Source organism: Mauremys mutica, chromosome 1 (assembly GCF_020497125.1).
Source record: "Mauremys mutica isolate MM-2020 ecotype Southern chromosome 1, ASM2049712v1, whole genome shotgun sequence".
Taxonomy (NCBI): Eukaryota; Metazoa; Chordata; order Testudines; family Geoemydidae; genus Mauremys; species Mauremys mutica.
The window spans coordinates 344,466,985-344,480,122 of NC_059072.1; the positions used below are offsets into that span (position 1 = coordinate 344,466,985).

At 38.7% G+C, this 13,138-nt stretch overlaps 1 protein-coding gene across 12 annotated transcripts in view; it reads left to right on the forward strand.

Annotated features, from left to right (window-relative positions):
• Window positions 1–13,138, forward strand: part of DLG2 (discs large MAGUK scaffold protein 2) — a 1,465,131-nt gene that overhangs the window by 1,424,265 nt on the left and 27,728 nt on the right. For 10 of the 12 annotated variants that reach the window (XM_045020521.1, XM_045020529.1, XM_045020530.1 and 7 more), the window contains one exon: window positions 9,939–10,038. In XM_045020521.1, coding sequence (XP_044876456.1) covers window positions 9,939–10,038 — 100 coding nt within the window. Of the gene's footprint in view, window positions 1–9,938; window positions 10,039–11,041; window positions 11,088–13,138 lie in introns of all 12 variants that reach the window. The other 2 variants (XM_045020573.1, XM_045020591.1) reach the window with 1 other exon arrangement.

Consider the following 13,138-nt stretch of genomic DNA (forward strand, 5'->3'; position numbering starts at 1 on the left):
TCAACCGGGTCCTTGCTCTCTGCTGTCTGACAGCAGAAGCTGGCGTAAGCCAGTGGTGAATGTGACTCTAGCACTCTGGCTGTGAGTAACTCTGCTTTGTCCTGAGCCCATTCGTTGCCTCTTGCTCCCCCCTCTCCTCCCTCGCCCTGCTCCTTTGGGCTGAACAAGTTTCTCTCCTTGCTTTGGCCAGGAATATTAGCGAGACTGCTGACACCAGCACTCTAGCCTGTTGTTTTGCTGAAGTAATGAAATGAAATGTGGGTGATGGAACAGCAGTCAGCCACAATTTCAATGCCTAGTCTCTTATCATTCCAGGGTATCTCAAAGCACTTTACAAAGTTGTACAGTAATTTAATAATACAGTCTGCTGTGCCAAACTTGCAGCTGAAAGTAAAGGAAGACTTGAGTCTTCAGTTTCAATGTACACCACTGACATCTCTAGGGAGTCGGCATGACTAAAAGAGACTCGTGTGTTAATAATGAAATAGTTCTGCGAACCTTAAATGGATATTGTTAGATCAAATTTAGGCCCAATTGTATGTTTTGAAAATATAGACTCTTATTGAACATAAGACCAATAGAAATGTTTTCTTGCATTTAAAAAAATAGAAACTTGTTTATTATTGTTATTTGAAAGGAACTATTCTCAGGGAGGGTTTTCAATCCAAATAAGGCTCCAATGTATTAGTACATGGGACACAGAAAGTATAAATGATATGAAACAAAGTGCAACATATGAGTATGTGGGGCAGGTGAAAGAAATGCAAAAAAACCCACAACAGAATGGACTTGATCCACATAGAGAAGAGCTATTCAGCAAACAGGCAGCTTGTAAGATTAAACAGTCAAAGGCCAACTTCAATGTGGCACTCAAAATGTTTCTGCACCCTTAGATATATATACATTCTTATGTAGTCTTTACAGTTTCTGCAGCACTGTAATCACATGATGTTTAATTGCAGGATGTCATACTATTGCTCAGATCGTACACTATATTATTAAACTATTTTGCTATAACATTAAATACGGGTGTATAGCATTTTGCAATATTGTTTACTACTCTGTATATGCCAGAGAGAGAGTTCATTAAAGTCATTTAATACAATATATCTTTATATGGGGAACAGCAGATTAATTATAACATACAATGATATTGAAAATTTGCTGGCCATATTTAGAACACCTAAATTCGCAGCTCAGTTATCATCCTAATTAGCTGCCTCTTCTCCTAAACTGCACCTAAGGAAGTTTGAGCTAAATTTAACTATACATGCATGCTATTTTTATAGCTTGCTACCTCATGTCCTGAATTAAACCTAAGGAAGACTGTGGTATACACAGATAAATTAACTTAATAATTAATTGGCTCATATTCTCAACCGCATCTAAGGAAATCTGTGCCACTGATTGAAAAGAAAATGCATGGTACGTAGAGTAGTATTTAAGTCAAGGTATTTTAAACAGCCACTAATTAGTCTGGTTTTGGTGGAAGGCCCTCCAGAGTGGTGGACTTAAGAGTTACTACCTCATTGGGATGAATAGTTCAGGTCATACTTCTCAGTGCTGTTGTTTCAGGCTGCAGACTCAGGCAAGTGTCACTGCATCAGTTATTCTCAGGCTATGTTTGGAAACTTTCAGGAACATAGCAGTTTCCACAGTGGATCAAACCCAAGATCCATCTAGTGCATTAGCCTGTCTCAGACAGTGGCTAGTACTGGTGTAAGAACCCCACACTAGGCGGATGTGGGATAATAACACTCCCCTCCACACACACACACACAGATCTGAACCTGAGCTCTAATAGTTAAAAATTGGCTTAAACCCTTAAACCTTTTCATCACACCCATGAAGTTTAAAAATACAAATGTTTTAAATGAAAGCTGAGAGATGAGACTCTGACCTGATTCCCTGACTCCAGGAGCCAGGCACTTGGCATGTTCCTATCATGCCTATTAACCTAACCCTGTGTGCATGAAAACTTAATTTCTTCCTAATTTGATTGCTTAATCTTGCAACTTTAATTCAGCTCATGCCCAAATAGAATTATACTTACCTTCTCTACACTGGATGAATCAAAGTTTGAGTCTACTGACAGTCTTTGAATGTGCAGTAAGGTATTCTTAACCTGATGCTTATAGTCCTAAGGTCTCTCTTTACTCAGCACTCTAAAAAGGCAGCATAATCCTTATGTAAATCATTCTCTATACACAATAGGCCTGTTTCTGCACTGCCTATCACTGTTGTTTACATCTGTGTAAGCTGAGTGCCCAAGTGTAGTGGTGGTAAATGATGAACTCAGGATGCAAGGCTGGGGAGAAGCAGGTTCTGTGCAAAAGCACGCATGACTAATAACATGTCCAGTGGATCAGATTAACTGAAAATATTGAGTAATGGAAATCAATGCCATAAACTTCACTTGCAAGTCTAAGGAACAACCAATATTCAACTGCAAATCAATGCTTTTCTGATCATCGGGAATTATGAAAAAGAGCTAGGAAAACATCTGATCAAAACCAAACTAAATTTAAGTTGAAACAAAGTTTTCTAATAGATACTGCAAGATATATTAAGTGCCATGAACACACACAAGCAAGCAGCATGCCAATGCTTTCTCATTATATGCACACAAATTTAACTGCTGGTGCTTTGTGACAAAGCAGACTCATTGCTCATAATTATGGAATTACAGGGAGACATCTCCATGGTGCACTCGAGCATAGAATGCCACTAAAAAGCCATCTACGTATTTCCCTTGAAATGAATTATCCAATCTGCTTGGCACAATATTGCCAAAACAAAAATCATTTTCTTAATAATGCCAATTAAATTTTGTAGCAGTAGAGAGCACCATAAAAAAGAAAACTACACAGTGACCATATTACTTAGTGCAGTGACTCAGATAGTCTAACTCGGAGCTTGAGTTGGAATGGAGCCCAGGTTCATGATGGCTGTCTGGGTAGTTAATTACAGAATTTTAAGCCTTTTTCTGCTCCAATTTCTAGTAGGTCATCTAGTTCTTTCCTCTCCCCCTCTCCCCTTCAAGTGCAGTGTTATTCCCCAGAGTATTTATTATTAGTAGATTTGTTTTAAATGTGCAAAGTGATTCTAGATTTCTCCACTTCCTTTGGGGGAGACTATTCCACATTCTAATTGATTTCACTATCAAGAAATTTTTTCCTTGTATTGAGTCTAATTTTCCCTTTTCTTTATTTCATCCCATTACTCTTTGTTGCTGTTACCAAACTGAATAAATCCTTTCCATCTTTGTTGTTCGCATCCTTCAGATACTTGTAAGATGATGTCCTATGTTGCTTGTCATTTAGCCAAGTTATGAATATTTAGGTCCTGGTGCTGCAAACTCTTACGTACTGTGAGTAACTTTATATAGATGAATAGTCCTATTTAACTCAATGGGGTGCTCATCTGTGTAAAGTTAAGTGCTTGAGTGTGTGCAGGATACAGATTTATTAGGAGCTGGGGAACCTTTTGGGAAAGGAGGATTCTATACAGGAAGAATGGGCTCCACCTAAACCAAAATGGAACCTTCTTGCTGGCAGGTAAAATTAAAAAGGTCATAGAGGAGTTTTTAAACTAGGGCTGGGGGAAAGACAACAGGTGTGGGAGAGCACATGGTTCAGACAGAGACATCCCTTAGGGGAGGATCTATTAATGGAGATTCGTGATGTCCTAGTAAGAGGAAGGGATGGAAGGTGATAAAGTACAGCTAGGATCTGATGAGAAACAGTCAAATGAAAAAGAGTCCCATTCAGTTACATCACATAATGGCAGACAGCTAAAAAGTGACAGATTTTGTAAGAGCTTCTATGCAAATACTAGAAGTCTAAATACTTAGATGGGTGAACTTGAGTGCCTGGTATTAAATTAGTATATTGATATAATAGGCATCACATAAACTTGGTGGAATGATGATAATCAATGGGACACAGTAATACCAGGATACCAAATGTACAGGAATGACAGAATCGGTTGTGCAGGTTGGTGAGTGGCACTATATGTGAAAGAAAGCATGAGTCAAATATAGTAAAAATCTTAAATGACCTAAACTGTGCCATAAAATCTCTATGGATAATAATTCCATGCTTCAATGATAAGAATACAGCAGATGGTGATAGTGACTGTGAAATGCGCAGGGAGGTTAGAGAGGCTATAAAACCTGAAAACTCAATTTCATCTATCCCCATATTGACTGGGTACATGTCACCTCAGGACGGGATGCAGAGATGATGTTTCTTGACACCATAAAACTGGAACCCACAAAAGGAGCTCTTGATTTAGTCCTAAGTGGAGTACAGGATCTGGTCCAAGAGATGAATATAGCTGAACCACTTGGTAATAGCGACCATAATATAATTAAGTTTAACATGCTTAGGGTGGGAGACACACCAAAGAAGCCCACTGCAGTAGAATTTAACTTCAGAAAGGGGAACTACACAAACATGAGGAAGCTAAGTAAACAGAAATTAAAAAGTACAGTCCCAGAAGCGAAATGCCTGCAAGCTGCATGGAGACTTTTTTAAAACAACGTAATAGAGGCTCAAATTAAATGTATACCCCAAATTTAAAAAGACAGAGGACCAAAAAATACCACCATGGCTAAACAACAAAGTAAAAGAAGTGGTTAGAGGCAAAAAGGCACCCTTTAAAAATTGGAAGTTAAATCCCACTGAGGAAAACAGAAAGGAGCATAAACTCTAGCAAGTCAAGTGTAAACGTATAATTAGACAGGTCAAAAAAGAATTTGAAAAGTAACTAGCCAATGACTCAAAAACTAGCAGCAAAAATATTAAGTACATCAGAAGCCGGAAGCCTGCTAAACAATCAGTGGGGCCATTGGATGATCAAGCTGTTAAAGGAGCACTCAAGAAAGATAAGGCCATTGTGATGAATTCACTGCAGAGGCTATGAGGGAGATTCAGCACCTGGCACAATGGGGCACTGGTTTCAGGAGCTACCCATAATGTCAATAATAAATAAGAATAACACCACCCCTCCCAGCAGAATCCAAGGGAACACTACCCCCAGTTTGATACTTTGCCCTTTATCACTACACTTTCTTTTTGAGCCTTCAGCCAATTTTCAGACCATAAGGCAGCGTTCACATCTAAATCAATGAGTGAATTTTAAGAGTAAATTTTTGTAAGATACTAAATCACATGCTGAAATCTAAATATACAGCACCTGCAGCAGTGGCTTCATTCACTCATTTTGTAAATGAATCCAAATTTGTCATCAAATTGTCTGGCAAGACGGTCCTTTTAAAACCCATGTTGCTTATTTCTCATGATTTAATTAGCCTGTAGCTCTTTGGTGATTTTTTTTGTGCCTGTTCTATTTTATTAGGGATTAAAATTACATTTCCTGGATAATAAGCGGCATTAAAAGTTTTATTGGTTGGTTTGTCACTAAACAAATGTTCATATAAATATTTATAAATGTTAAAAATAGAAATAAAAATATACATTTCTAAGTATTAAACAAAATTTACCCTCATATGGTGAAAATGAGCAGCAAGGGGTATTTTGATCTGGTTTGTACTTCTTCTTTGTGTTCCCAATATCCAAATCTCTAAGTTCACAAGCAGATTTACCTTGATCTGAGCCTGTTCTAACCCAAAATTCAGTTTTAGGCTTGGTCGGCGCTATCAAATTATGTCAGTATGACTATGTTGCACAGAGGTGTGGAAAATTGAATCTGTGTCTCCCAGAGCCCAGACTACTGTTCTAGCCACAGGACCCTGTAAAATGAGTATAATAATGCTCCTATCTCTGAGGGATTTCCGAGACTTAATGTTTGCAAAGCAGTTTCAGATTGTCAGGTAAAGGCAAACCATTGTTATAACATGGTGGGAAAAGGTGACATTGATTATGTATCAGAGGGGTAGCCGTGTTAGTCTGGTTCTGTAGAAGCAGCAAAGAATCCTGTGGCACCTTATAGACTAACAGATGTTTTTGCAGCATGAGCTTTCGTGGGTGAATACCCACTTCTTCGGATGCAAGTAGTGGAAATTTCCAGGGGCAGGTAAATATAAGCAAGCAAGAAGCAAGCTAGAGATAACGAGGTTAGATCAATCAGGGAGGATGAGGCCCTGTTCTAGCAGTTGAGGTGTGAAAACCAAGGGAGGAGAAACTGGTTCTGTAATTGGCAAGCCATTCACAGTCTTTGTTTAGTCCTGAGCTGATGGTGTCAAATTTGCAGATGAACTGGAGCTCAGCAGTTTCTCTTTGAAGTCTGGTTCTAAAGTTTTTTTGCTGCAGGATGGCCACCTTAAGGTCTGCTATTGTGTGGCCAGGGAGGTTGAAGTGTTCTCCTACAGGTTTTTGTATATTGCCATTCCTAATGTCTGATTTGTGTCCATTTATCCTTTTCCTTAGAGACTGTCCAGTTTGGCCGATGTACATAGCAGAGGGGCATTGCTGGCATATGATGGCATATATTACATTGGTGGATGTGCAGGTGAATGAACCGGTGATGGTGTGGCTGATCCGGTTAGGTCCTGTGATGGTGTTGCTGGTGTAGATATGTGGGCAGAGTTGGCATCGAGGTTTGTTGCATGGATTGGTTCCTGAGCTGGAGTTACTATGGTGTGGTGTGCAGTTGCTGGTGAGAATATGCTTCAGGTTGGCAGGTTGTCTGTGGGCGAGGACTGGCCTGCCACCCAAGGCCTGTGAAAGTGTGTGATCATTGTCCAGGATGGGCTGTAGATCCCTGATGATGCGTTGGAGGGGTTTTAGCTGGGGACTGTATGTGATGGCCAGTGGAGTCCTGTTGGTTTCTTTCTTGGGCTTGTCTTGCAGTAGGAGGCTTCTGGGTACACGTCTGGCTCTGTTGATCTGTTTCTTTATTTCCTGGTGTGGGTACTGTAGTCTTGAGAATGCTTGGTGGAGATTTTCTAGGTGTTGGTCTCTGTCTGCGGGGTTAGAGCAGATGCGGTTGTACCTCAGTGCTTGGCTGTAGACAATGGATCTTGTGGTGTGTCCGGGATGGAAGCTGGAGGCATGAAGGTAGGCATAGCGGTCGGTAGGTTTTCGGTATAGGGTGGTGTTAATGTGACCATCACTTATTTGCACCGTGGTGATTATGTGTTCCAACTCTAAAAGCCACTCCCTGATACCAATGTCAGTTTTCAGTGCTGTGAGATCTATCAGCTTGGTTGAATGAACTAGCTGAAGAAAGCATTTTGAAGCTGCTAGGAAGCCACAATGGCTTTTCAGGCATCTCTTTAAAAGAAAGCTTTTCCCATCTACAAAACTACCCTGAAAAAGATACGGAAGCTAGACTCCATCAAGACCATGTCTCTCATTCCAGTACAGTATAGATACATTGCTAACAAGTTTGATTCCGTATTCTTTGTGTAAAGACACTTGAATTCAAGAATGATTTAGTTGAGTAGTGGGAAGGGTTTTTCTAAAACAGGATGATCTCTCTTGATATACAGCTGTCAGAGTAATGTCCGGCTGGATTTTGCAATGCTTATCACCAACTACTAAGTTAAAAATTAGATGTTTTGTTTAGCTTTACATGAATGTGTTAAGAAAATTTGTAAATAACATGTTTTACTGCTCCTTATAGAGAAAAACACATTGATTATAGAAATGTTATTGACACAAAAAAACAGGGAAATTCTTAAAGGCCAAAAAATATATAGTATTATCCTGGAACAGTTATTTGAATATCTGTCACAACATGGAAGGTATTAAATCTGATACTGTGCAACCGGACACACAATGGGCATTTGGTTAAGGGAGAGTGGATAGCAGGCTAGCACATTTGTTATACTGCTGTCTTGTCTTGGAGCCAGAAAGCAAGGTTTGTGCCTAATTAATATCATACTAGGAATTTTAAGCCAGGAAATTTGTGAACTCCACACTTTCTTTCTCTATGAAAAAGCAGTCTTTTCTAATAATTGACTGTGCTAAGAATGATCTTCTAGCTGTCCCATGCAATATTGCATAAGAAGTACAAAATAACAACACTTTTCTGGTTGAAATGTACTTGTTGCAGTTTTTGCTATAGATTGCTTGAGGGAAATAATTTTCATAGAGAGGATATCATTTATAAATGTGAACTAGAATGGTGATTTGTCTTAATGTTGCTATGGGCCACAGCATATTTATGTACCAATTTGATAACCTTCTCTTTAATTCCAAACTGAAAAGGCATTTGGTATTGAAATGACTATAATTTTTGACCACTTTGGTTTTTGCGGGATTATTGTGTATATATAATTTTTTTAAAGTGTGATCCTTGTATATTATTATGTCAAACTCGGATTAATCATGACAAACAACATTTTCATACCCCAGGAAATGTTAACATATTACATTCCTTGCGTTGGAAAGATAAAAGAAGTGATCACAGAAAACACATTTTAATTTCCATTCTACCCTGCAGGCCATTGATGTGATGTAATTTGCATGTCGACCCCGTTTTCACCCACCAATTACTATAATCTGTCATGTCCATATTTTTAGTCCCTGGCTTTGTTTCATGTTTGCATTGTTTTGAATTTGCATGCTGTCTGTATTACTTGTGCATGACATCTACATTAATTTCAAGTTGAATGTTTGCATATTCTGAAAGACATTCATGGATCATTTATTCTACATGTGTATTTTTTTCTTTTGTTTTCAGTTACTAAAGTTTAAATATGCTTGAAATGTAAAAGTGGCATGAAACTTTTGTGACACAAGTAAAATACCTGTTTTCATAAGTTTTTTTAAGTGTTAAATTTTTTGACTTCACATCTTTTAGAAATCTGTCATATTCTAGAACACCTTCTATGCTGTTAACATAACAAATTATATTAGCAGCCGCTAAACTTATTTCTTTGTATATTTGGGACCAAATCCTGGTTCCTTTATTCATGCAAACAGTCCCAAAGAAATTGAATTAATTGCTTGTGAGATGAGAAGAAATTGGCTCTGAATGCCTAATGCCTATATCCTGTTACGCTTTAATATAATGTAATGAACCTGTCTACAAAAATAACACCTTTTTTCACACAAAATGCCCATTCACCTAAGTATTAACTCGCCATATGCGGAGTTATGGCAGGATATGCAGCTGAATTTGCTAAGAAATATTGTACAGCAGCAGAATTCAGTGACTAGATTATATAAAACTGAAACTATACGCACCAAGCCTAATGAATGACTATAGTGTTCAAACGAAAATGAAAGTATTGTCCCTTTGATTACTTGAACAAGTCTTTGAATTTCAAAAATAGGGGGGGGGGAATAAAACATTTATTAAGGATCTTGAAACAGCTACCAAAAATAAATATGTATTTTTAATTGGCACAGAGTTCAACTTTCATGTCTACTGGAAGTGAATCCATGGATCTCTTCGATTTCTCCTTTACAGCCTACTCTCTTCTAGACAGTGAATTAATTCTGGGCAGAATTTACTATGATTAAAGATCACTGGTCTGATCTTGAGATACACTGAGCCACTCACAATTGCCATTGACTCCAATTTGAGTGGCAAGTGCTCAGCACTTGTCAAGTGACATGCACTGGAGAGGGCTGAACCAGAACCCCAGATCCAAGCACCCCTGAAATTTGGTTGGGAGGGGAGGGAGAAATCAGAATCCATGACCATATTTGAATCCAAATGTTATAATGGGCTGAACCAAAACCCTTTATTGGAACAACCCCAAGCTTTGGAGTTTCAAAATCTGGATCTGAAGTTTGTGGCTTGAGCCCATCTGTAATAAAACTGATCAGTCTTCAAGACATTATGTCCTTTAAACTGCAATCCCTATTGAAAATCATTTCTGATTCTTTTCAACCACTTGGTTTTGACTGGTTGGAGTCACTACAGTTCTCTCCACTTTTACAAACTAGTTGTTTTGTCAGCATGAATGTGACAACAATTAGACGTCCCTGTTTTTGCCCCATGCCTTTTCTCCTTCACAGTCATTCAATGACAAGCGTAAAAAGAACTTCATCTTTTCACGAAAATTCCCATTCTACAAGAACAAGGAGCAGAGTGAGCAGGACACAAGTGATCCAGAACGTAAGTAACCTCTTGGAGATGATGTCACATGCAGCACAAAAATGGGTGACACGCATGACACCAGTACCCCACACATCTAGGCATACAAATAGCAAAGGCAGGCAGGTGAGGTATTACTACTGTGACCAATGTATGATTGCAGTCTGGATCCAGCTGATGCTCCCTTCCCTTGAAACATCCTTTTCAGAGTAAGATAAAGCAGTGACCTTGGCTTCTGGCTGGAAGAGTTCGGTGTATAAATTTCTTCCCTTTTTTCATAAATGTTGCTGATTATTTTTGTTGTTTTAAATCCAGTTCTTTCCTACATAAAATGTTGGAATTCAGAACTGGCCCAAACTGATGTAAAATCAGTTTCTCCTAAATTATTACATTAATTTTATTTTTGGTTTAAAAAAACCCCTAAACATTCCAGTATCAATCATTTTTGTGTCTACTACTTTTTGGACTTAATCTAGATGGCTCTAATCTCCTTCTTGATTACAATTGATCACTTTGTTGAGTGTTTTAATCCTGAACTGAAAGCCACACAGTGACTTTTTCTATTTCTCATCAGTTTTCTTCTAATTTTAAAAAGTAAAGTTAAAACAATGATAATCCTCTGAATAGAATCTGGTCACTCACTGCATGCCTGCGTTATATATTCTGAGTATCCAGAATAATGTAATGTGTATGCTGGTGTTATACCAGAAGAAATTTGGCTCCCCCCTACCCCCCTTAATATTCTCTCCCTGCAAATTGATCCGCTAAGGATTCTTTGGGTTTTTGGTTTTGGTTTTCTTTAACTGTAGCAGCAGAGTACATAATGGTCACTGTCTTTTTCATTGGGGAACATTACTGTGGAATATGGGTTTAAAGTTGTTTCAAAAAGAGAAAGCAGGGATCCAGATTGCTCCATCTGCATGGTCAGTCATGGTAGTATCCATTTCAACTCCACTGACTTCTTCCTTCCTCTTCTGCGGCTGTTCTTCCTTTCTCATTGCTCTCTCTGGGGACTTCCGTGCAGGACATCCCCGGATTAGGTGACGACGGTTATGGAACAAAGACTCTGAGTAAGTTCCCAGGAATGGTCACTTCAACTTTTTTTCTTTTTTTTTTTGTGTTCTGTTTTTGTTTTGGCTTTTGTTCCTTCTCTGAGGACCTTCCATTCCCAGCATGCACAAGATAGAGTTTTATTTGTTACCCAGCTGTGAATGCACCAAAAATGTTTCAATTGTTTTGTTCTGCATGACAATATTAAATAACATACAACGTATCAAACAGAGACTTTTACTTCTGATGTAATAACACCTTTTGTTTCTGACAGTATGTTTTTGTTCCCACCATGGCAGTTCTGTAGACAGTAGCATACCTAGAACTTGTACTGCTGCCTAGAATGTGCCTTTGAGCAGCAATCCATCTTGATATGAAGGGAAAGTTAAACATCTCGAGAAGATCAATAGAAAATTATTTTATGCTGCCGCTTCTGCATTTTCAGCTTTTTGCATGGGAGTGTTTTTGTTACTTTGCCAGATTGTAGATTAGTATGTTGCTGTTAATGGAAGAAACTATTTGCAAGCGAGAAAAGGCATAACCTTCTCCATAACTAATTTTAAATCTGTCACCATTAGCGACCAATCCTTTGTCACTACACATTAGCAATTTATTTTTCTGGTATGTGGTGATCCTACCTCAGGAATTAGTATTATAGAATGTGCAGCATTTTGTCAGATGATTCTTCAAAAATAATTTGTTTCCTGTAATTTATTTCTAGAGAAATTGCATAGAATGAAATAAATTACTTGCAACTGAACTCTATATACTTAACTACATTAGTATGCTCTATCCAGCCCTGAATAAGTCCAGCATAATAATACTACTTACATGTGTATTGGCTGTTTTCTTCCTTCAATGCTTATTCTTTTTCTTAATTGAGGCATAATGTATGTGAATGTTACCAGTGCATCACCTATTGTTCTGTATGTGATTTTGGTTACAAAAATGCACGTTCATGCACACATTTTAAAAGATTATTAAATGCCTGGGTTTTTTTAATTGATATGTTAAGACATATAATGGTTGACTTTCCCTTTTAAAGGTGAAAACTTTGTCTCTTGAAGAGCAGTGGGAGAGTTATACAGTGCTAGTTTTCTGGATGATGTGCAGAATTTTGATTTTGCCATGACTAAATAGCTTACGGAAAGCATGATAGCAATGCATGTAGCGCCTTCTCTGCATTACATAAAATGAACCAGAGTCCATCTGATTAGCTAAAGCCCTATTGAAAACCTCTGCCCAGAAACAGATAGCTCTCCCTAACATACTATTTTATTGTGCTTGCAAACTATTTGCTGACTTTCTCCATTGTTAATACTGAAGCTAGTTTTCAACTATCAGCACAATTCTAGATCCCTGCAGCCCCAGCCCGATAGTACATGTATCATGTATATTAAACCAACACATTATTTTTAATGGCACACAGCCTTACGACGGGCTATAGATTATTGGTTAATAGAGGCCTTCATGATTCTGAAGGCCACATGTGTTAACAACAACAACAACTTCTACTACTACTAGTAGTAGTACTACAAGTCTGTAAGTATATGTTTTAAAGAGATATCATCAGGATAAATTTTGCTCCAAATGTAAAAATGAACTTTTTACTAAACCCTAAAACCAATGTTTTCCATGATTGTTTTTAATTATCATCCCATCCCCCACGCCCCCTCCCCGCCATTCCTGCAGTGCCACTCTGCACATGGACAGCTGTGTGTATTTGGAGGAGGGCATGGTACGCTGCGGGGGAGGCAGGGTGCTCTCCATGGTATTGTTGCTTGACAGGCCCATGGGGAACCAACCTTGGCCATGAATGCTGATTCTGCTGTTGCTCTCTCTCTGGGAAGTATTAACTCCTGTGAGTTGCCTCCCTTTAGTGGGAGGGTATGGGCCAGCTGCAAGTGGGCAGGCAGTGACAGCATGAGTTTAGATAGGCGCCCAAGGAGTATTGTGGAGGAGCTAGGCCTTTCCATGCCTCACCTCTGCATGGATGCCCCAGTTTGAGGACCCCTGGATATTTGCCAGCCATGCCCCCTGCCCACTGATTTTCAGTACCCCAACCCTACTC